The sequence below is a fragment of the Strix aluco genome, chromosome 2 (assembly GCF_031877795.1).
Source record: "Strix aluco isolate bStrAlu1 chromosome 2, bStrAlu1.hap1, whole genome shotgun sequence".
Lineage (NCBI taxonomy): Eukaryota > Metazoa > Chordata > Aves > Strigiformes > Strigidae > Strix > Strix aluco.
Genome location: NC_133932.1, coordinates 105,627,277 through 105,650,667, shown reverse-complemented (window position 1 = coordinate 105,650,667; position 23,391 = coordinate 105,627,277). Strand labels below are relative to the sequence as shown.

General features: G+C 41.3%; 1 protein-coding gene across 14 annotated transcripts in view; it reads left to right on the top strand.

Annotated features, from left to right (window-relative positions):
- Window positions 1–1,281: 1,281 nt before the first annotated feature.
- Window positions 1,282–23,391, top strand: part of TSC22D1 (TSC22 domain family member 1) — a 96,881-nt gene continuing 74,771 nt past the window's right edge. For 12 of the 14 annotated variants that reach the window (XR_012622044.1, XR_012622052.1, XR_012622041.1 and 9 more), the window contains exons 1-2: window positions 1,282–1,764; window positions 2,431–5,294. Coding sequence is in view for 2 of the 14 variants with exons in the window: in XM_074815639.1 (XP_074671740.1) it covers window positions 2,422–5,294 (2,873 nt within the window). In the remaining 12 variants the exon portion in view is untranslated. Of the gene's footprint in view, window positions 1,765–2,421; window positions 5,295–23,391 lie in introns of those variants that run through there. The other 2 variants (XM_074815640.1, XM_074815639.1) reach the window with 2 other exon arrangements.

The window sequence follows — 23,391 nt, the reverse complement described above, 5'->3', positions numbered from 1 at the left end:
AGGTGGAGCAATGGTGACGGCACAAATCTGTTGGGCTTGTGTGGCCATGAAGTACCTGCCTACCTGCTGGGCAGCTCTGTGCACGCTAACAGCCACAAGGACATGAAGGAAAACGTCCTGGTGGACACATATCCACTGAGAATCTTCAGAGAATAGATGGTTGTTGCTCCATGACAAGGAGAAGCTCAGTTTGGGACAGGGGAGAGCTGCAGCAGCCCCACCATGACGGGCGCATCGAGCTTTGCCGCCTGGCTTCCAGGAGGGCCACACGGCCTTTCTTCCCTGGTGGGATGCTGGCACTGAAACAGCGAGAGGAGGTTGGCAGATTTCACCTCAGTTCCGTTCAATAACTTAAAAACACCTTTGATGGGCATCAATTTTGGAGCAGCACTTCAGTGCATTCCTTCTCGAGCTCTCCTCAGAAGCTCCTTCACACACACATGTCGTTTGTGAATGCAGATCAACGATCCACCTGACCCGGCCGCCGTTCCCCCTCGACACCGGCGGGTCCCCCGCCCCGCCGCAGCCCCGACACCGTCTCGCCGGGCTCGCACCTCCCGCCCTGCCAACGGCGGGTGCCGCGGTGGCAGCTCCCGGGGCCTCCAGTCACCGCCCGGTGACACCGTCCGCTCGCCCCGGCCGCCTCCCCGGCCGGCTGAGCGGGGAGAGCGCCTGGGAGGGAGGGCAGCCATTTCGGGGCGTGAGGGGAGTCACCCGCCGCGACCCCCGCCCCGGGGTGAGGGGGGGGCTGAGGGGCGAGCCAACGGTGGCACAAAGGGGAAAGACGGCCCCGAGCGAGGCGCCTCCGCTTTGCCCGTGAGCGGGGGGAAGGAAGGGTCAGGAATATTCTGGACCGAGGGAGGGGGAAGGAAAAGGTGATGAATAACTTGAATAAATCTGCAACGGAGCTGAGGAGCGGGGGAGGGAGGCGGCGGCGGGTCATGTGAGGCACAGTCATGCTGCGGGCCCGAAGAAGAGGCAGAGAGGGGGCACCTGGGGGGACGAGGCGGCCGCGGAGGGGGGCGGCTGCCCACCCCCCCCACCCGCGGCCCTGCCCTCGCCCGGCGCCCCCTCCCCACCCCGGAGCGCCGCCACGCGGGGACACCCCCCGCCCTTCCCCCTCCGCGGGCTCGGCGCCGCTCGGCAATTTCCGCCACGCGAGCCGAGCCTATTTCCGTCGGCCTCGGCCGCGGCCAGACGGGCTTTATGTCTGCCGGCGGCGCGCGCATGCGCGGCGGCCGCCATCTTACGTTGTCTCTCGCCTGCCCTCCCCTTTGGCGAGCTTTCCCCTCCCCCCTGCAGCCCCGCGCAGCGCCCTCCTCCAGCGCTCCGTGAGGAGACGGGGCCGGGAGGGGGAGAGACCTGCGGCGGCGGCGGGGAAGCCGGGAGAGACCCGGAGGGAAGAAAGGACGGGGTAGACGCGCACGCGGGAGGAGGACCAGTCCCAGGCGCGGTTCTGCGGAGGGAGAGCGGGTGCTGCCTGTTATAAAGGGGGAGGAGGCGGAGGGGGAAGGAAGAGCGTGCGGAGCGGAGCCTCCTCCAGAGACAGCCAGACACAGAGGGAGGAGAGAGAGGCTGCCTGGCTGGCTCCCCCTTCCTCCCTCCCTCCTTTTCATGGACTCTCTTGTCGGGCTGCTGCTGCTTTTCTTCCCTCCTTATTCCGTCTTTTTAATACCCAAAATGATTCAGCTCCATGGCTGCCACTGACGGGGATGTCCCTGCCCGGCTCAGCCTGCCGCTGCCGCCCTGCTGTGCGCCAGTCCTGTACGTATCTGCGCTCTCCTACTACTACTACTACAGCGGCGATGGCGAGGGGCGCCGTCCGCCTCGCCGGGCTACCCTGAGGGCCCGCCGGCTGCCCTCGCCCCGCCGAGGAGGCGGCGGCCCGGCGGCGGCGCCCGCCGTGGGGAGGGCGGTTCTGCCGGCTGCCGGCGAGCCGCGGCGCCCGGGCGAGTCGTGGGGAGGAAGGGGCTCGCCCCCGGGGCCGGCCGGCTACCGCGGGCATTTCCTCCGCCCGCTGCCCACCCCCCCGGGAGAGGCGCAGTCGGGGGGCGGGGAGGGAGAGGGAGGGCGGCCGAGGAGGGGGGTGGTGGTGGTGGAAATCAAGAAGGGGGGGGGGAAGAGGGAGAAAGAAAGTGAATGGCGGAGGATTGAAAGTGTCACATTCAGAGGCGCTAATCTAGAGGCGGCGGAGGACCGGTGCTCGCCCCCTCCCTGTCTCGGAGGGGAGGGGGAGGAGGAGGGGAGGGGAGGGGGGTGGTGGTTAGCGGCGGTGCCGAGGCGCTCAGCCCGTGCTCTGCGGGAGCCGGGGGGGTTGTGCGTGGTGTCTCTGCCCTGCCGTGAGCGCAAAGCTAACTGTGTGTGTGTGTGTCTGTCTCTCTCCATACCGGGGGATTGCACTCTTAAAATACACCCGATACAATGCACCAGCCTGACTCAGCCGCAGACATTAGTGCTAGGAAGATGGCGCACCCGGCAATGTTTCCTAGAAGGGGCAGCAGCAGTAGCAGCGGCAGCAGCTGCGTTACTGCTCCCACTGCACCAGGTACCGGCGTTGGGAGCGCTGCCCTCTCCGCCGAGGATTATCAGCCGCCTTTGCTGGTCCAGCCGCCGCCTCCATCTCCTGCAGCATCTTCATCAGCGGGTCCACAGCCGACACCCCCTCCTCCACAAAGCCTGAACCTCCTCTCGCAGTCTCAGCTCCAGCCACAGCCTCTTGCACAGACTGGAGCTCAAATGAAGAAGAAAAGTGGCTTCCAAATTACCAGTGTGACCCCTGCTCAGATATCAGCTAGTATGAGCTCTAACAACAGCATAGCTGAGGATACAGAAAGCTACGATGACCTGGATGAGTCCCACACGGAAGACCTGTCGTCTTCAGAAATCTTGGATGTTTCTTTATCCAGGGCCACCGACTTGGGAGAACCTGAGAGGAGCTCCTCTGAAGAGACTTTAAATAACTTCCAAGAGGCAGAGACTCCTGGGGCTGTTTCTCCAAACCAACCTCATCTTCCCCAGCAGCATGCTCCTCTGCCTCATCACCCACAGCAGAGTGTTGTGATCAATGGAAGTGTTCACCCCCATCATGTTCATCACCACCACCATCTTCACCACCATCATCACGGACACCATCATCCATCGCATCCTGGGGTGGGCAGTGCCCCAATTTCTGGAGGACCACCGCCCAGTCCATCATTTAGAAAACTATCAACAACTGGAAGCTCTGACAATGTTATATCAACTGCACCAGTTTCTGCTGCATCATCCACTGGTTCCCCAGCATCTGTTGTGTCTAATATCCGCACTACAAGTACTCCTGGCAATTTAGGTGTAAGTCCTGCTACTGGAACTAGTACCTTAAATAATATGGGTGGTGGTAGTTCTAGTGTGGCAAGCAACGTGCTTGGTACTATAAATTTAAGCAACATCACGAGTACTGGTAATGTAAATGCTTTGTCTGGAACTAGCAGCAATGTTAATGTGAATATCTTGAGTGGTGTTGGCAATGGTACGAGTGCTTCCTCTAGTGTCATTAACAATGTTACTAATCCAACTGCAGGAATGGCAGTGGGATCAAGCCAGCAGCAGCCTGCATCTGGCACGTCAAGGTTTAGGGTTGTAAAATTAGATTCTAGTTCTGAACCTTTCAAAAAAGGTAGATGGACATGCACTGAATTCTATGATAAAGAAAACACTGTTGCAGTTTCAGAAGGAGTAGCAGTAAACAAAGCAGTAGAGACGATAAAACAAAGCCCGCTTGAAGTGACTTCTGAAAGGGAGAGCACCAGTGGGAGTTCTGTTAGCAGCAATGTAAGCACACTGAGTCACTATACAGAAAGTGTGGGAAGTGGAGAAATGGGAGCACCTACTGTGGTACAGCAGCAAGCGTTTCAAGGTGTGGGTCCGCAGCAGATGGATTTTAGCAGTGCTGCTCCTCCGGCAATTCCAGCATCTAGTATACCACAGAGTGTTTCTCAATCACAGCTTGCACAAGTCCAGCTGCATTCTCAAGAAGTAAACTATCCACAGCAGAAGCCAGGGGTCCAACCTCCTGCACAGGCCAGTCTAACCACTGTTACTGGGGTTCAGCCAGCCTCAGTTAATATACTAGGTGTATCCCCATCTCTGGGCCACCAGCAACCTGCCATTCAAAGTATGGCTCAACAACAGCTGCCGTATTCTCAGCCAGCGCAGCCTGTGCAGACTTTGCCAGTTGTACAGCAGCAGCAGTTGCAGTATGGACAACAGCAACAACAGCAGCAACAGACAGTTCCTACGCAGATGGCCGCAGGTCACGTTAAGCCGGTGAACCAAAACTCAGTTACGGGGGCTATGCCAGACTACATTCAACATCAGCAGATCCTTCAGACTCCAGCCCCTGCCATGCAGCCTAGTTCTACAGGAGTAGGAGCAGGGCAGCCGGTTCCCGTTGCCCAGGCACAGGGCTTGCAGCCTTCAGTACAAGCACACCCAGCCGCTGCCCCCGCTCCGCCTGTTGCACATGCTCCAGCAGCGATACCAGGTGTAGGTACCAGTGGTCAAATGCTGAATGTTGGGCAGCAGGGAAGCGTAGCCACTGTGGTGCAACCACCATCTGCTGCAAACCAAATTCCACCTCCAGTTATGCCGTCAACGGCTGCTCCTCCATCTTCACAAGTAGTGCAGCCTGTGCAGACAGGAATAATGCAGCAGGGATTACAGGCTAGCGCTTCAGGCCTTCCTCAGCAAATGGTCATTGCTCAGCAAAACACCTTGTTACCTGTACAGCCGCAGGCACAAGGAGTGGAATCTGTAGTCCAAGGGATGACTGGCCAGCAGCTGCCTGCAGTTAGCCCTATACCTTCTGCTAGTGCTGTTCCTCCACCAAGTCAAGCTGGTTCAGCTGTGCCTCCTGGCATACCTTCTGCTTCTATAGGTTTGGGACAGCCACAGAATATAGCACAAGCTTCGGCTGTGCAGAACGGGAATCTGGCTCAAAGTGTTAGTCAGCCTCCCTTGATATCAACAAGTATAGGTATGCCAGTGGCGCAGAGTGTGCCACAGCAGATACCGCTAAGCTCTACCCAGTTCCCCGCACAATCACTAGCTCAGTCAATTGTAAGCCAAACTGAAGATGGCAGACGCCCTACAGAACCTTCCTTAGTGGGTTTACCTCAAGCTGCCAGTGGCGAGAGTGGTGTTGGAGCATCAGCTGTTTCAGATGGCGGTAGCAGCAACATGCCATCCTCTGCTTCCCTCTTTCCGCTGAAGGTGCTGCCATTGACGACGCCTCTCGTAGATGGTGAGGATGAGAGGTAAGACTGCCTGTAACTTCATCAAAAGATACTGTCTGATAGTTTGATTTGCACTAACTTGTAAGTTGTCTTACAGCCATTCTGTGCAATGGTGTAATGTTTTTGTCTAATTAGAAATATCGTTTCTTAAGTCCTAGTGCATGTAGGTATTATATTAAAATACTTGTTTCTTTTTCTTGAGGGGGTGGGTTGTATTGATTATGCTCTGAAACTGCTGCGTGGGTAAATTGTGTTTAACAATCTGTGACAGTGTGTATATTCCCATTGTATAGAGGAAGACAAAGGAATACTGTGGAATGTGGGTATCGTAGTGGTGATTGTAGTTTAGATTATTTATTATACTGAAATAATTAATATTTATTCTTAGGTAGATTTTTTTTTTTCCACAAGCCTAGACTTCATCCTGCCTCAGCTTCTCTTTTTCAAGTATTGACTTTACTCAGGTTGAACCAGTTGTGAGTCTGTGGTGTATGTAGAAGCCTTCTCTTTGACAGCCAAGAGACGCTTTAGGCAAATGAGTATGGTGGGAAAAGAGAGGTTCAGCAACACCATTGTGGCTCTTTAAATTGAACTTGGGGCGCTTTTGGTCTTGGTGGTTTTGCTTCAAAGCATTAATCCATTGTGAGAGCCGCTCAGGCCTGCAGAGGGGTGGTGAGCCTTTGATTCTGGTGCACTGATTCTGTGCAGTCAGAGTAAGAAACTGCACATGTTCTCCCACCTTTACCTTTTCAAATAAATGACCACTGACTGGTCTTAATAGTGTGTGCGTGTGAATATTCTAATTTCTTTGACAGTGTCTGCAGAGAAGCTGTGTCAGTTGTGAAAGGCCCTTGCGTGGGCAGGCTGAAGCAATCTGAACAGCAGTTTTAAAGTGCAATTGTTTGATATTAATTATGGGTGGAAATTCCTCACTGTATTGAGGACCTTTTGTGATGTGCATTTACAAATGGACAGGGAGACTGGTGGTTCTCCCAAAGAATAACTTGTCTAAGAAGAAGCTACATTAATGGGAGAAGTAACGTTAAGATAAATAACCTGCCTTGAGAATGTGGGAGCAGACAGAAAAGGACACTAGAAAAGAAAGACTCAAGTGAAGAGACAAAATAAAGCGCTAAACACTTACAAGGTGGGAAAAACGTCATGGCAATGGGAGGTGAAGTACTTCTTAAATATCTTTTTGGTGCCATAACAAATCAGGAGTAGTATCAGTGCCAAACTTTAATAAAAAAAAAAAATTAATAAAATGGGTTGCTGGGAGAGGCTAGATTCTTTTCTTAATATTGAAAATACTAACTCTATCAGCAGTCTCCGATTATGTTCATCGTGAGGTGTTGACTGCCTTAGTGGCTTTCATCATGTCTTTCTAAGATGCCAGAGAGCTATAATGAGTAGCAGCTTGTCTTCCAGGAGTGCTGGAAGACAAGTTCCAACACTGTTTCATTCTGATTATGTTTTTTAGTCAATAAGTATGTGAAGGTGGTAGAAGACAGATTGAGGTGTTAAAGCTCACAGTGTCACCATTTATGCTACTAGCAGTCAATTTTCTCAAATGTTCTTTGGTTATCATTCCTTCGATCTTTCTAAACCAGGATACCAATATACTAATCCTTCTCTTCATGGGTCCCATTTGTGTTTGGTGCTATGGTGGTTTTGGTTCTTTACCCAACAAAAAAAGCCCCCTAAGCTTTCAGGGGATCCTACCTGAGTAAGAGAATTACAAATTCAGTGATACTCAGTGTTTTGGAAAATGACATCTAGCATGTGACTGTACCCTGATTTTAAGAGCATATGTTAGCTGTTTGTCATGATTGGTAGTCTTTCCAGAGTGTTTAAATCCCTCAGGGTAACAATAGCCAGAAATACCTTCTTCCTCTCATATTTGGCTAGCCAAAGATCATATCCTTTCTTCTCCCATGCACGTTGCGTCTTTGTTCAATCTGTCATCTCCAGGTAGACTACACTTTTGTTTAGCTGCAGTTGGAAAATCATTTAGATTCTTTACGCAGAGCAGGATATGACTCTTAAATGGAGACCAAAAATAATTGTGTTTTTTTGCAAGACAGTAGTGGTCAGGTCTCTTTTGTGTATAATTAGATAATTTAGAGCAGCACTTCTCCCTGTATATCTGTCTGTAACATTAAGAATTTAGTGAGATTGCTTGTTTCCACTTTCAGAGGATCTCAGGGCAAGGCACTATTTGTCATCTTGACTGGAATTTGGTCGGGAGCTTAGACTTCATCACAGGTAGTGCAAGATAGGCTGTTATTCTGCTCGGCTCCTCACTTCTCTGGCCGTAGGATGTCTCCAGCTAGCGCTCTCTTGAGAGGTTTTTGCATGTATGTTGGATTATTCCCTCTTCTACAGGAGATAAAGGGCAAACTTTTAAGAAGCGGCTATGCTGTAAATATATGTGTATAAAATCCCCATTTCTCTGTTTCATGTGCGCACACACTTATATCACTGAAGATTTGTATCAATACATTTCAAGTGATTCTAAACCTGGCAAGGGAAAAGGTAGGAGAAAGAAGTAAGTGATGACATAATTGGGCCAGTGAAGAAGCTGTAAAATTCCATTTGGTGTGCCTTTGAAAAAACATCTGACCCATGTAATACCTCGTTTAGATTAACTCCCAGCTTTCCTTAAACCCGTATATAATTGCATTTAAAGATGTGCCAGTATCTTTAAGTCTTTAGCCCTGTTTAGTTTTTAGAGCACCATTTGCAGCTCTTTCTATACCTGTTATCAGGGCATGGCCTTTTAAATATAGACTGTGGAGTGCATCGCTTTGAAAACTGTAATCTTTGTTTCCCCAGTATGAATAATTTTTTTTAAAAAATCTTCACTATGACTGGAAATAAGAGATACTAAAAATGAACTACTTGACAGAATGCTGTATGGAAAATTATTTGCAAACTTTATTAAAGAGAGGATACAAATAATACTGTTACAGTTTCTGTATTTAACAAAAGCATCACACCAACAAAAACCAAAAAAATCCCACCACCCCTAGTTCTTTGACTTGTCTCTCTTCAGCCTGTTGGATATGCCATAGATGTTTCTATGTCACCTCTTCTAATATTTCAGTCTACATAAATGCAGGTCAGTTTTTTTGGATGTTAAGTATTTTTTTTCTTATCTTGAATCATGATATGGACTCGTTTTAGTGCATGATTCTCATAGTTCTTGGATTTGGAGCAGTTACCTTGATTTATTCAGTTCAGTTATTAAATCCTGTCAGTTTCAGACATAGTTTTTTGGCTTAGTATTTCATCTGTAGAACTGTAGAAGAGGATTTCTTTTATGTTTTTGAAACTTAAGTATGGAAAAATACACATTTACATTGCAGTGAATTCTTTTGTATATTTATACTTAGTGTTGCAAAATCAGTTTTACATCTTCCTAGACAATGCTTTTTTATGCTATGTATGCCCGCAGTGAGATTTTGTGTACAGTCTTGTATAATTCTTAAATTATCTGTAAAATGAAAACTTAAAAAAAAATCAATGTATTTTACAGTATTTATAAAGGCTGCTGTAAGTGAATTTAAAAACAACTTAATCTGAAACATTGTTTACCATTACTCAAAAGCAGATTTTGTGAATGAAGGATAAGAGAACTAATAACTGTCTCCCTGTCCTTGACAGCATTTCCTGTAGAGTTGCTTTCATTCTTTAGTCTGATGCAAGTTGTTTTCACCTGTTTGTGTATTTCATCCAACAGTGCAAAAGAGAAAGGAGGAAAATGTGATAAACACATAAAATTGACATAGAGATTTGAAGTATTCTTTATTATCTGACAATCTATCATAATTTTCTTTTTGAAGATAAATTTTTATTAAAAGATCCCTTTACAGCTGGACAGAGGAAAAAAAGTGGAGGAAATGTTTTCTGTATAGGATGTATGTTTTGGCTAGTTATTAAGTCTGTGAAGAAACTGGAAGATTAAAGCTGAACGTGGGAATTGAAAGACTTGTGAACAGCCTTTGAGAATCTCCAGTAGTAGTAACTAGTACTAGCTTGTAAAGTAAGGGTACAGTCAGTAAATTGGATGAATTTTCATCATGTATGCAAGTATGTAGTAGGAAGGTTGATCAGGTACAAATGAGATTTTTAGACATGTAATTGAATACTTGTTGAAGATGTTAGTAAGCAGTAGTGAATGAACATACTGAAGTAGAACTGGAAGTTTCAGTTAAACATTATTTTTGATGTGGTAACTATTTTGCATACTTATTTTTATTTTGTAAGCTGTTTTAGAGTTTATGTGGGCTTTTTTTATTTGATGTGAGTTACTTCTGTGAATTTGATGAAAAAGGGAGAAGTTACTTTTAGAAGATACTTCACAACAAAGGATTTGTTGTGGTTTAGCATAGATGTATGGTGGTATATTTTTTTAGTTGCATCCTAGGGGCAGTGTTATTTTCTGTTTTTCGGTTTTTAAACTTGCTTCAGAGTCTTGCCACCAATTTGAAAATAACTTGCATAACTTGAGTTCTAGGAGATTGGCTTTTAAAAAAGTCTCTTCATATTTTCAATTTGGCTATTTATGGAACTTGAAAAAATAGTTACCCTCAGTAATGGCAGGTCACATGAGGAAAAAGAGCACTTGGCAAAGAAAATGTGGCTGCTGTTGTGTCATGCTGACCAGTCCAGCTTCTCATTTCATCTGATGAAATAAAATACCTACTGTTGGCTGAATTGACTTTGTTAGCTCACTAAGAACAAAGAAGAATTTAGGGTCTGTACTTTGTATGTCTGCTGGCCAGCTGTAGGTGGCAATACCTGTTTGGATGGACCTTTTTCTGGTGTTTTATAGATGCATTTTCTGCATGCCATGATATGCTTTGAACTAAGGATTGCTACAGTACTTGGTATTGCATTGTCTTTTTAAAGACAGGAAGAACCAACAGATTTCAGGGCGTTGTAAAAGCAGTAATTTAGCACTTAAGATAAGGCGGATTGTTGGAGATGCTGAGAAATGTATCTCCAACTGATAACGAACCTAGCACTACAGTTTTGGCTGATCTTTGGAAATTGTCAGTGTTTAAGGAGACTAAATTGTCTATGTATGTGTATGTAAAACCAAACAAACAGAAGGTTTTAAAATACTTAATGCTGAAAAGCAATCTTTGTTACTGTCTCAGGATTTGTGTTCTTTGTTACAGGCTAATCTGGAAATTAGAATTACCCATTTGTCTGTGTATTGGTAGTGAAATGTTTCAGCCTTTACAAGTTACTGTGATCTAGATAATGCCACAATAGAGTAATGACTCTAACAGTCAGTGGTAAGCTAGCAAAGTTAGGAGGATGGTAGGGGAAAATAATTAACCCCCTCCACAACAAACCACTCCACAACAACAACAAAAAACAACCCCAAAAAAATGTGAATGTATCTTGCTTAAGTGTAAGTAAAAAGACATATGGATAGCACACCTGTGCTACAAAAAAACCCCCTGTAATGATGCTGCTCACTTTACAGAAGGTAATAAAATAAATAAGCCTTTTCAGACGTGTTTAACAGCTTAGGAGGTAGATCAAGTTGTAAACAGTAGTGTTGCTAGTACAGTTTTTTAGAAGAAGAAACTACGCACACTTGAATATCAGTGTAATAATACCGAATGTAGTCTTGGTATGGCCTTCTGGGGGATAATTTGTGATCTGGGTTTGCAGGTTGGTGTAGGTGAAACATAACAGAAAAGAAGAGTGTGTCTTTGTTCTCATTGATTTAATGCACTGGTTCTTTTCTTGATTAATTAATGAAACTAAAATGTGCTGTGTGTTATATGTATTATACTTTAACAAATGACTGAAAACTTTTTAAAAAGTGGACCTATGCCTTTCATTTACTACATTTAGGCCACCAAAGGCAATGCTATTAAGCAAAAGCATGCTTTAACAGCATACTAAGCAGGGACTAAGGGTAAGATTATTCAGTAAACTATTTCATGGTAATGATCACCGTAAATAAGGAACTAGTTTATTCTCAATGTGATTGTACAAGAAACCATAGCCCAAAGCTAAGATGGAAAGAGCTCTTGAGTGACTGGAGATACCACTTTATTTTAACCTGTTTTAAAGCATTCACAGAGTTATGAATTGCATGATGGAAGTGCAGCATAATTATGGTATCAAATTGGAGCACCTGATCATCCTTCTGGTTTTAATGTCTTGTGACACTTTAACTCTTGGTCTGCCTTTGGAATTTGTGAACAAAGATAGTAATTGTGCTACAGTCAGTTGCATTGTAGAATCCCTTACCAGCTCATTTTGTGCAAGCCTCCAAACACTTACTGCACGTTATCAGCGTTTGAAGCAGGATTTGGTTTGTGGTTGCAGTTACATGCAAAAGTCTCCATCTTTCACTGAAGCTGGATAGACTTTCCTGAGAGACATTTAGAGGTTATGAATATTTGGCAGGTGGGGATTGTAATGCTCGCATACATGCAAATGCTAGAGTATTGCCTGTGATAGTAGGTATTTTATCACTGTTGGTTACCTTATGGGCTAAAAGACTTTCTAGTACCTACTAAATGAGGACTTCTGTCTTTAGTGCTGTGCAGAGTTATAGTTCAAATAGAACATTATGTTTTAATAACTGTACATGTTCAATTTGATGAAATTTTTTACAGTTGCGAAGTAAAATCTTGGACACTCGTTTAGATAGAGTAGAAAAGACACAGTAAACTTGTTCACCGTTTTTCTTTGAGCAAGCAGTTAATTTGGTATTACGTTAGCATTATTTTTTGTACATCAGAAATGACTCGTGAATTTTTTTCTACTCCACAGTCTTAACTTAAACTTGTGGGTCTTGACTTCATCTAAGTTGCTTTAACCATTTTTAATTCAGTTAGTAATTTTCCAGAATTTTGCTAATCTTTTTATCATAATATTTAAAATCAGAGAAAGTGTACATTAAGCCTAACATTACTACTGTAAGTTTAAAATAATGCTACATGAATTATTCAAAAACATTTAAACTGGGCTGTATAAACATAGGAATCTGTTTCTGTCAAAGCGTTGCTCCGTATGTGCTTCATATTTGAATTCAAGCTTTCACCACTGTGCTAAGTGTGAAAAATTCATGTCTGTATTTGCACACTTACGCCAATGTGTCATGTGTTTTTTAAATGTTTTTTGTTCATTCAGGTGTTTATTATACTGCTTGCGAGGTGCTTAGTGTTGGTGGAGCTTCATATATTGAGTACCTTTGACAATTAGGATGTATATTTAAGTATTGTAGGCATTTAGGCTTGAAGTTCTTGTCCCAGTTTCCATTTCTTCTTGCAGTGCAGTGCAGACTGGTCCAGAACCGTGAAAGTAACTTTTCTTTGTTCAACGGAGAATGGCTACCTAAACTACTCTTTATCATTAGCCTTCCTTGCTGAGGGTTGTAGGTATCGTACCTTCAAAATTCTCTAAATTAGAAGAACAGAATAGGAAGTAAAGGGTTTGAGGTTTTGTTTATCATTAAGGATTAGAAATTTAACATATTTTTGAAGCTGACTGTAATCCTTGAAGAGCAATAAATGCAGGTACCACTGATGTTTGTTTTTTCTCAAGGAAACTTTCAGAAAATGGTGCTTCATATTTATTTTAATAAAACTTAAGGGGTACCTTGATCATCTGTTTATATACTTTTGAATAACCCATTCTTTTGAGTATAGTGGATGAATACAGTTTTATAAATCGCTAAAACAGGCAGCAGAAGATCTTAAGTTTAGACTTAACAGAAAGATATGGATGGACCTGCATTAACCCCTGTTAAAAAAAATGTAGACAGTATTTCTAGTAAGGTATAGATTTAATAGCAACTGGAAGGTGGTTGTAGAGTGTTTTATAACCTGCTGCTGAAGTGTGCTAAACTGCTTGGCCAGACAAATTGTTTGAGCTTGTGTGAGACTTAAGTACTTCTCCAACCTTCTGTTTGTATGTCTGGTGTTTGGGGTTTTTTTGTTTTGTTTTAATTAGCATGGATATCCAGCAGAAACTTTTCAGGGCTCTGATTTCTTCATGTGTAATCAAGATTTGAACATCTCCAGCAGTTGTTTAAGCAACAGTATCAAAGTACTGTGCTAAGTATTAGGGACAGTACTGAAAGCTGCTGAAAATGTGGATACGTATTCCAACAATAGTCTTAGTGTCTTAAGGCATTAATAATAGTTTTTTTTACTACTATACTGCAGTGTAGCTCTTGAAGATGGGTTATTCAGATAAGGTAACTTCAGTACACAGTGCTATTAGTGTATGCTTATTTCTGTATCCTCAGTGTTACATTTGGTTCATTCCTGTAAGATCAGAAGGTGCAAATCAAATGTAAGTTACACCTTTTTTTTTTTTTGCATTGTTGATCTTTTATTTGTAATCCATTGTCTCAGTAAGAGAGTCCTAGTTATTGGTAACCAAGTGTTAATCTTCTTCAGTGCTTACATATCTAGTCAGCAGTCCTTTTAATTGCATAAAGTGTTAAGTTTCTGAAATTATTATCTGTTGCGAGTTGTTTGTGCTTGGTTTAGAAGTGGTATTTTCCTTTAAATCGTTGTAAACAAATGTATGGTATAGAAATAACTTTGTATGTTTTTCCAGGAACTTTGAACTCTCTATGCAATGTAGAGGGATAAAATCCCTGTCAAGATGAGAGTAAACTTAAATGCCTTTTAAGCTTCCTCTGACCTTCACTTCACCCAACTCTGTCACGGTTGTGTGATGAGAGAAATGATGAGTGGCAGTCATAACTTACATATAAGAAACTGTAGAAATCAAAGAATTCAAAACATAGCTATACTAAAAATGTGTTTCTATATATTTAGTGCTGTTATAGCTAGTAAGGAAGACTGTGATTAAAAATTAACCCAATAACTCATGTATGATTACTTCGACTTCTGTTGTGACTGCAGTTTTGAATTATTTCCCTTTTTAAAGAAGAGCAAGCAAACATTTCTCAGGTGGAATCTGAATAGTGAGTGACTTGTTTGGCATATATTACTACTGAGTTGGGATAAGCATAGTCAAAAAAGTAATTTATGTAGATTTCCTGGAAGATTATTTTCAGTTTGGTAATTTTACTGGATGTATGTATATGTGTTAAAGTATCATAATGTGTTTTTGTACCATGTGAAAAGATTCTGTATTTCTCTGAGGAAGTCTGTAGACTGTAAACAGAATTTTAATTCTTTCAGGTTGAGCCTGACAGAAGGGGAATGCTTTCGTTTCCTCTGGGATTTTGTGAGGGTTCATGCAGCAATGCTTGCCCTATAGAAAGGCATGTAAGGGGAAGCAGAACAACTCAGAATGTTTCATGATTGTCGTGTGTGTGGAAACTTGTGCATGGTATTAATAGTCATTGTCCCTTGATGTCACATGCAGTACAGGATTCTCAAACTCTGAGCATCTTTGAAAGCTGTCAAGGAAGGATTTTGTTGTAATAATTAGTTTATATTCAGCATTACGGTTTGTTTATGTTATAAGCTGATTAGTGAAAATCTTGACCTGGCTTCAGCTTGAAATGTCTACTGAACATGTTGATTTTTTTTTTTTGGAAATTCTTTGGTCTAAAATTCTGAATGCTGCATATCTGTATACATGGATATGAGAACATACAAAGCTTAATTCTTTTTTAAAAGAAAAAAACAACCCTAAACAAACCTGCAAGTGAGAAAAGGAGCAATTGCTGCTCTTACAGTTTCATTTCTTGCATTCTTACAAAATAAGACCAAGTGAAAATAAAATAAAAAGAACCATGAGTTAATGACTACCTATTTTAAGTACTTGTTAAATAATTTACTGTAGCACTGAAATGAATTCAAAGTATAAATGTACCTCTTTAATCTGTTGAATGAGGTTATGTTAAGAATGGATCAGCATATTGCACTGCCAAGTGTTTCTTTAGCAGGCCTAATATCCTAAATTGGGTGAAATGGCAAATTACGCATAAATGCTTAGGGATTGGTGCAGGATGTGCATGTGCCTCCATGTTCTTCTTTTTCTTTCCAAGTTTGAGAGACTCTTTCCAATTCTATAATTGCTTGTGAGAGAGGCGTTCCCGAGCACGTATTTGATTGGAGAGAGAGGAGGGAGGAAAGACGGTGCGAAATGTTTATGATGGTGGTTTTAGTTTTCTTCCTTCTTTTTCTGGTGGGGAAAGGGATTTTAATTTTTGAAATGGTATTGGGCATGTGTGTGTTAGAGCCAAGTATGTGCAGTTGTGAGTTGGGGCACCGCTTTGCTGGCTGGTTTAACAGAAAGAGCAGAGATGATGATCCTAAAGAACTTGCTGTCTGAAGTCCGTATTATTTCTGAATTGATTTTAAGACGGGATGCTTTAAAGCAGGCAGCTCTTAAATGTTTTTAGTGGTTTATGAAAAAATAGAGCAGCAAAGCAAGATAGTAATTTCTGTATTCCTGTAGAGATGTACCCTGTTAATAACAAAGTACAGCATCACTGGAATACTGCTGCATTGAAAATTGAGTCACCATTTTGTCATGAAAGCATGGTTTAGCCTGTTTTGTAAGGTTTCACTGACTCTGCTGTTAGGATTCTTAGTGCTGCTTGCTTATGTGAGAGCATGGTGAAGTAATTGAGCAATCTTTTTATTTCATAAACATGTAAGTGGAAGATAATGATTTGCATGAAGATATTTTCAGCTTCTAGAGAGTACTGTGATCTGTGGAAGGGGAAAAACAAATACTAACACATTATAGCAGACAGTTGTGGCTAGCAGTAGTTATCTTCACTTTTTGCATTTGCCAGACAATCAAAATCCTATCTCTGGGAATCTTTAATGTGTATATTTAGTGTCCAAATATTTAGCATGTGCTTTTTTGGTGCCTGTGAAGTTACTTCCAGGAGAAAACACTTTTATCCAGTATCACAAACAGTCCTCCAAAAAATTCTGTAGAGGATATTGAAATTGTGTGAAGTGTTCATAGGTATTTACAAATAGAGGATGGTCTTGATATTAACTGACCTAAAAAGTGTTCAAGCAAGCCATGCAACCCTCCCTCTTAATTTGTTTTTTTTAATTGGAGAGATGTTTAAGGAAGCTTGCTTTTTTAAAAAGTTTTATTTTCAAAGAATTCCTTCTACTCCAACCTCCAAACATGATATTCTAAACCATTCTTAATGTTTCAGGAACATGACTATTTTTAAATATCTAAAATGTTTTATTAATTTTTGTGTTGCAAGAACAAAACAAACAAATCCAAAACATTGGGATCTCTTTTTTTGTTAAATGATGGAGTTTTCATGTTATGTTAGATGGAACATTAAGTCAGATCAATGTAAGATCCATGCAGTTATCCAAAATCCCAAACACCCTTCCTTTCTTTCTTTCTTCGTTTCTTTGGCTTTTAAAAATCCTGTAATTTGGTGAATTTACAGGTAGTCTTTGGAATTACTTTATCAAAGTTGCTGTCAGATAGCTCTGGAACAGAAGTACTTTATAATAGGCACTAGTGTCTGTGATTTAAGAGGAAAGTTGGTATTGTCTGGCTTAAATCTATAGCCTTTGTGTATGCAGACAAACCTTCTCAAGACTGTGAGGTCTGTGTTCAGAAATGTTCAAGTGTAAATTTTAGTTTTCTCCAAGTGTAGTATGTATATGTAGAACTTCTGTAAACTGTATGATAGAACTTCTTAAACAATGTCTCTTCTAAAAAATTCAACTTTCTTGGACACCATTCTTAAAAATGTAACTATAATATGAAAGATCATATAATATAAAACTATGATCTTCTGTAGCATTTTATATACTGAATATATATACTCTACCCTAAGGTATACATTTCTAGTGAAGTTATTAAAATAATTTGTCCCTGTGCAAAATGCTTTGACCATGATGGGTGAACACTAGCCATTTTAATTTTTGCTTGTCAGTTGCATGTTTTCAGCCACTGATTTATGTTGTCTGCTTCTAAGGAACAGGTAAAATTTAAAAACAAAGACCTTTCAGAAAGCAGGAGGTTGCTGGAAAGATCAGCATTTTGCTTCAGAAATAAGAGTTAAAAGAAGTGACTACCAGTAGTAGTCTCATCTGCCTCCAGTGACCACAAAAGAAATGTACTAAACATAATTGCTGGGAAAAGTAGTCTTTTTTTCTTTATGAAAGAAGATCCATCCATGTCTGAATACTGTTTAATTATAGTGTCTGTCAGTGAATGTGACTAGTTTCTGTGAGATTATCCTTAAGTGGTAAACAAAAGTTGTTTGTAATCTTGAACTGGTAAGAAATGGTTTCAAATGCAGTATCTGAAATACTTGCAATTTTTTCTGAAGTTAGCAGTTTTTCTCTAAGTATATGGATGTTAGTGGGTTGAATGAAGATTACACAGACATAAACCATGAAAAATTAAGACTCTTTTCAGTTCTGACTTTTCTGAAAACTAAAACTAAATAAAAATTGTTTCAAATGTGCCAGTGAACACCTAAAATGCCAGGATGGCTGCTGTTGACTTGAGAGCTTAATCTTCTTGAAGGACATACTTGTGTTAATTCATCTAATCAATTAATTGATAACAATAATAGAAGAAAGAGCTGCTGAAGAAGGAATCTGACTAGAACCCTGTGGAGATCTTGCAAATCCTGAATTGAGGTTTGCATTTTGGAACAGTTTGCAATGGAGATTCTGAACCTTTAGCCTTCTACAAGAAATGTACCTAGAAATAATACGTGCTTCTCTTACCTTCAATGTAACTCCTTCGGAAGGGATGAAAGAGTTCCTTTCTACTCCCTCTTGATGGCTTATGGCCACAGGCCCACTGCCATAGGAAGAAGTGACTAGTTGAGAAGCTTTTTGGCCAGCTGGAGTGGGTTTTGTAGAGCCTGGCTAGTATGACCAAGAGTTGTGGGGGTGCCATATATCCTTGGAAGTGACTGTTTTAATTGATGCTTAACTGTAGAGAAGCAATTGGTTGATGTTAATTGTAGATTTACCAGGTTAGCACATTTTATGTGCATGCCAGTTGCATTTTAAGATTTCCTAGTGTATTTGCTTTTCTTGATGTGAACTGTTTGTATTGTAGCTTCGCTGTATTGCTCTGTTTACTACCTAAGTACAGGCTTCAAGACTTTGTTCTGCTCCTTTCCTGATAATGTTGGCAAAATGCAACACTTGCAGAGCTAGCTTATGCTGCTTGAACTAAGGCATCCTGTTTCTAAGCCTGGAATGGTGTCTTACAGTTCTGCTTCAGCAGTGTGTCCTGTGCTTTTTTCCATTTGTCCTGTTTGATTCAGCATCTGCTGTTCTTTGCTTGAGAACTCTTGATGAATGGTAAATTGGTTCAGGAAAATGAGGCTGTCTGTTGGTGAGTCTTGACAGGAGAAGCAATGAAAGGGGGTAAGGAGAAGGATGGTACCAGTGATTTAACTAAACTTTGCACGCTGCTAATTCCTCTTGTCAGACTATGGGAGGACCTCAGTTTGTGTTGTTCTCCCTTCTTTGTTTTCCTAGAGTCACTCTTACTTAACCAGAAGCCCTTTGTATTGTTGTTCTAGGGTAGGTTTGCTTGCTCCTAATGTTTAGTGCCAGCAGGAAATGGAGCCGGTGTTAGGGGCAGTGGCTTTCCTTTTCGTACATGCTCCAAGTACAATGGAGTGTCTTTTATCTGGTCACTTTTGCGTTCCTAAGGATTTTTCACTCTTACCCACTATTACTGTGGTGAATTAATAGTTTTAAGAGAGTTCTGAATCTGTTGCCAAGTGTGCCAAAATGGTCATTTGATTTTGGTGTGGACAGGTATGAAGTCCAGAATGCCCATCTTATAAATTGAGTACTTTAACTTGAGCCTTTGAAAACAAAAAGCTAATGGGTTAAGGCTTGCTGTGTTGCTGGAGCCTGTCCTACAACATCTCAATTCAGTTGTGGTGTTGTATTTTTTTAAAATGACTAAATATGATCTACGGAAATTAGAAGGAATTCAAAATGAACTGACAAAGTAAGACGTAAACTAGGAAACAAATCTCTAAAGTTGAATGGTAAACCTACATCAGACTTCTGATTGTGACAATGACTCATAAGGAGCCTAAAGCTATGATAACATACCTACTTTTTTTGTACTTCAAATTATGAGAACTAGTTTAGAACAAGATCTGGACCTTACGTGCCCTCAAATTGGGAACAAGAGGACATGGGTAAAATTGCTTTGGCTATTTTTAAGAAAGGTTTTGTCTATGGGTGTCATTGCCACAAGATTCTGTGAAGGACTAGAAATTAGCAGCACTTAAAGGAAAAAATATGCATACGTGTGTATGTATGCTTACGTAGGAAACAATACAGAATTATAATAGTACATGGAAAATTAAATGGCGTTTGGCTTCAGCTTCTAGGACTACTAGCTAATGCAGGGGAAGCAAAAGTATGTCTGAGAGAGATCTGCTGTAGCTGCTACTTTCACATTCTTCAGTGACTTCTGGCGTACTTGGTGCTGGCAACTGTTAAAGACAGGATACTGCTCCATACCTTCTTATTCCAAACTAGAAATAAACTAAAACTTAAAATTCTTTTTACTTACACTTTATTGAAAATAGTAGTGAAGTATAAGGGCAAGAGAGAGACCTGAGTCAGGTGGAGAACAGAGGTACAGAAGGTTGCCATACATAGCCTTGATTGTTGTTTATAGAAATGTGAATGATTACATTTGATCCCATGGCTGTTAAAAGCTAGCTGGGATGCAATGACTTCATGGAGTAGCAAAAGTTTAGAGGTTGTTGCACCTTTAAAGTAGGGAAAGGTGTAACAACTGCCCTACTTGTATCAAAGCATAGGTCGGAAATGAAGATGTCATACAAGCAGAAGCAAGGTATTTATGGTTTCATTAACAACAAAAACTCTTATTCACAATCGTTATTTTTCAGGAAGCTGTTCTCGTGCTTGAAAAGTGTAATGGTCAGCAAAGCAATGGCTTAAAATAGCATTTTGGATGCTATAGCACTGGCATTAGAGCCCCATTGGCAAACATCCAGGGGGCCTGTAAAAGAAGAAAAATGCTTTAAATGTTAAAACAGCTTCAGAAGGCAGATTCTGATGTTTAAATTTTCTAAAATTTTAAAATGATGTGCCTATCTAACAAAATATTTAAGAGCAAGCTTAAAATCCTGTAAAGACACACTAGATAGCAACAATTCTTATTGGCAACAAAATAATTAAATGTATTATAGGAATGCACATAGGGTAGCTAGCTGTGAAGAATTACCAAAGTTGTACAGAGTAAAGTGGTAGCTGCACCAGTGAGGTAAAAAGAAATAAATTTCAGCAGTTGGATTTTTCTGTTCTCCCTGCTTGCGTACTTCTCAAATGCTTGGTTGTATGTCAGGATACACTTGAAGGCCTTTCTAGGCTAGTAGTTCTTTATAAACATATAAATATGGTTAGTGGTTATGTGATGGAATTGAAGTATGTTGTTTGTCCTTTCACAGGACACCGCAGGTACCAAGAGGAGGGACGGCCTTCAACAGCCTCCTTCCCTGCTCCTATCAGCATCATCTTTGGTAGTTACATTCTGCCTCAGAGGAGGAAAGATGCCTTCTGCTGTGATAACCCCTCTTAGAGTGTCTGTGGGTAACTCCATTAGCTGTTGCTGATGAATAAATAGACAAGTAGCAAGCATTTAAAACTACCAGGATCTCAATTCTACTGTTGCCTGCAAAGGACTCTGAATAAAAGGTGTGAAATGCTTCCAATGATTCCCTGTCCAATTCTGTCAGGTGAATGCTGTTACCAAAGTTGTCTGAACTGTCCTCAAAGTAAAAATGTAGAACAGGACAGTTCAGCTTGATTTATGCCTTTGGGGTCACATTTGCAGCCAGGGCACTGATAGTCATTTTAAAGAGTGTTACAAGGACAGATCTGGCATAGTTTTTTCACAACACTCCCTCTTCACAATGCTGCTTTTTCAAAGGCTTTAAATAACATTGAGGAGGAATTTGTCTTCATGTTACTAGTAAGTTCTGGAGCACCTTTTTCAGGACTTCAGGATTTTTTAGAGTTGCTGGTGTATTAGAAGCTCTGCAGATCAGCAAGCATGTCAGAGGTCACTAAACCCTAAAGGAGACAAGTAATCTGCTTAGGCTTGTTTTCTGACTTTATTTAGAACTTCTAGTTTTTAATGTCTTGAGAACAGCTTTCTTTTCATTGTGTTGTATTGCTGTTTTAATTCAGCAGTAGAATACTTACACAGAGTAAAGTGTGTAGATCTTGTCTGATCTGTGGAAATGAATGTTTTGCTTAATGAGTCTGCTTGGACAAGACCTGAATATGATCCCCAAAAGAGTACCATTGTAGGTAAGACTTAAGTTAAAACCAGGGTTAAGACAAGCCTCAGATGCCGTAGCTGCCTCTTTCTCTCTTTATCGTGTGGCTGTTGGCTAAATAATAGTATTGTATTTGATCTACAGCACCTTCTTTCAGGAATCCTACTTCAGAAGCTGGAGGAGTCTGCAGACTTTTCAGGGGTTGTACTTGGTGTTTGGAGAGGATGTTTGATTAGTTTTTAAAGGGGAGTGTGATGTAGCTTATACACAAATAATGCAGTTATATTGCAAGTTAGCTGTAAAATGAGTAATAAATTTAGAAATACAGAAACCCTGTTGATCTTGTTTTAAACATAAACAGTTTGGGAAAACTTACTTTTAAAAAATTAATTGCAGTTACTAAAGCCAATAAATTCCATTAACATTTTCTAGATATGAAATATAAGCTATCTCAGATGTTCCTTGCTTGCTGCAACATCAGGTAGTACTGCAGGGAATTACTACGTTTGGCTTAAAATACAAAATGCAAAACGCAAGATAATATATTCCAAGTCATTGCATGGCATATAACTAATGTATGAGACAAGTTACCAAATGTGGTTTTGCTTAGTGTTAGTGTGAATTTCTATACTGAATGCATTTTTTGTCTATAACCTGTTTTATTACAGAATCATTGTAGAATGGTTTGGGTTGGAAGGGACCTTAAAGATCGTCTAGTTCCAACCCCCCTGCCATGGGCAGGGACACCTTCCACTAGATCTATTCGCTTGATCAAAGCCCCATCCAGTGTAATAAGTTCATCTAGACTATCTTTCTATTGCCATAATGAAGCATCTTGAATATGAGATTAGAAAGTGCTGTATAACACTAACTAAAATAGGATTAACCAAGTGTTCTATTTACACTTTGACTACTGTCCAGAAAATTTATTCCTCATGCTGGATAGTTTGTGTTTGAAATTTACATCATATTATTGTTTAGATGATACTGTAAAATGCTGTCTTTATGGGAATGCTAAGGTGACGAATTAATTGTTCAGTTAGTTTTGAGTATTTTAAACTTCTCAGGAAAGGGGTACAGAGTTGTTGGAAGTGGAAGAAAATACCCATAAAGAAATAACAACCATAGTTTTTACTATGTTAGTGCCTACCACATGCCACATCTTGCTCATGTCTATTGGAAGAGGGACAAACATGAGCATCTTACATTCTTAGAAGATGTGTGCTGAAGACTGGGGAGGGGGATGCAACCACATGTATAAACTACTTGTGTAGCTTTACTCTTAATAAAGTGTACCTGAACCTCTCTAATATAACTTTGTTGATACCTCTGTAAAGCGTTCTAGGAGAAAGGGGTCTGAAGTTGGTGACTATTGATCTGTGATTTTTGGACTTGATATGTATCATGAAAAAGACATCAATGCAGAACAGCGGGGCCTTTGAAGATGAGAAGTAGAAGCTTGACTGCAGGGGAGAACTATTCTCGTGAAGGTGGTTAAGTAGCCAAAATACAGGACAAAGAAGGGTTGCTGATAATCAACACTAAAGGGAATATGTTCTCACGGAAGGAATCTGGTGGGGAATGTTTATAAACACTTGTGGGTAAGGAGGGGCAGGTAGGAAGATAAAGCCAAGTCCATTGACTGTAAATATATCCTCTTCCTCCAGATAGTACTGTGTAATAGTGTGTTGTTTTAACCCTTTATTTTAAGCTGCCATACTTGGTATGTTTAGGTATATCTAATTAGACTGGCTAGCTCCTTTTTCAAAAGGTTTTTCCACATGTAATTGACTAGGGCATTTTTGCTCATCTTAAAAGCATTAATCTTTATCTTCCATATTTATGGTACTGTGG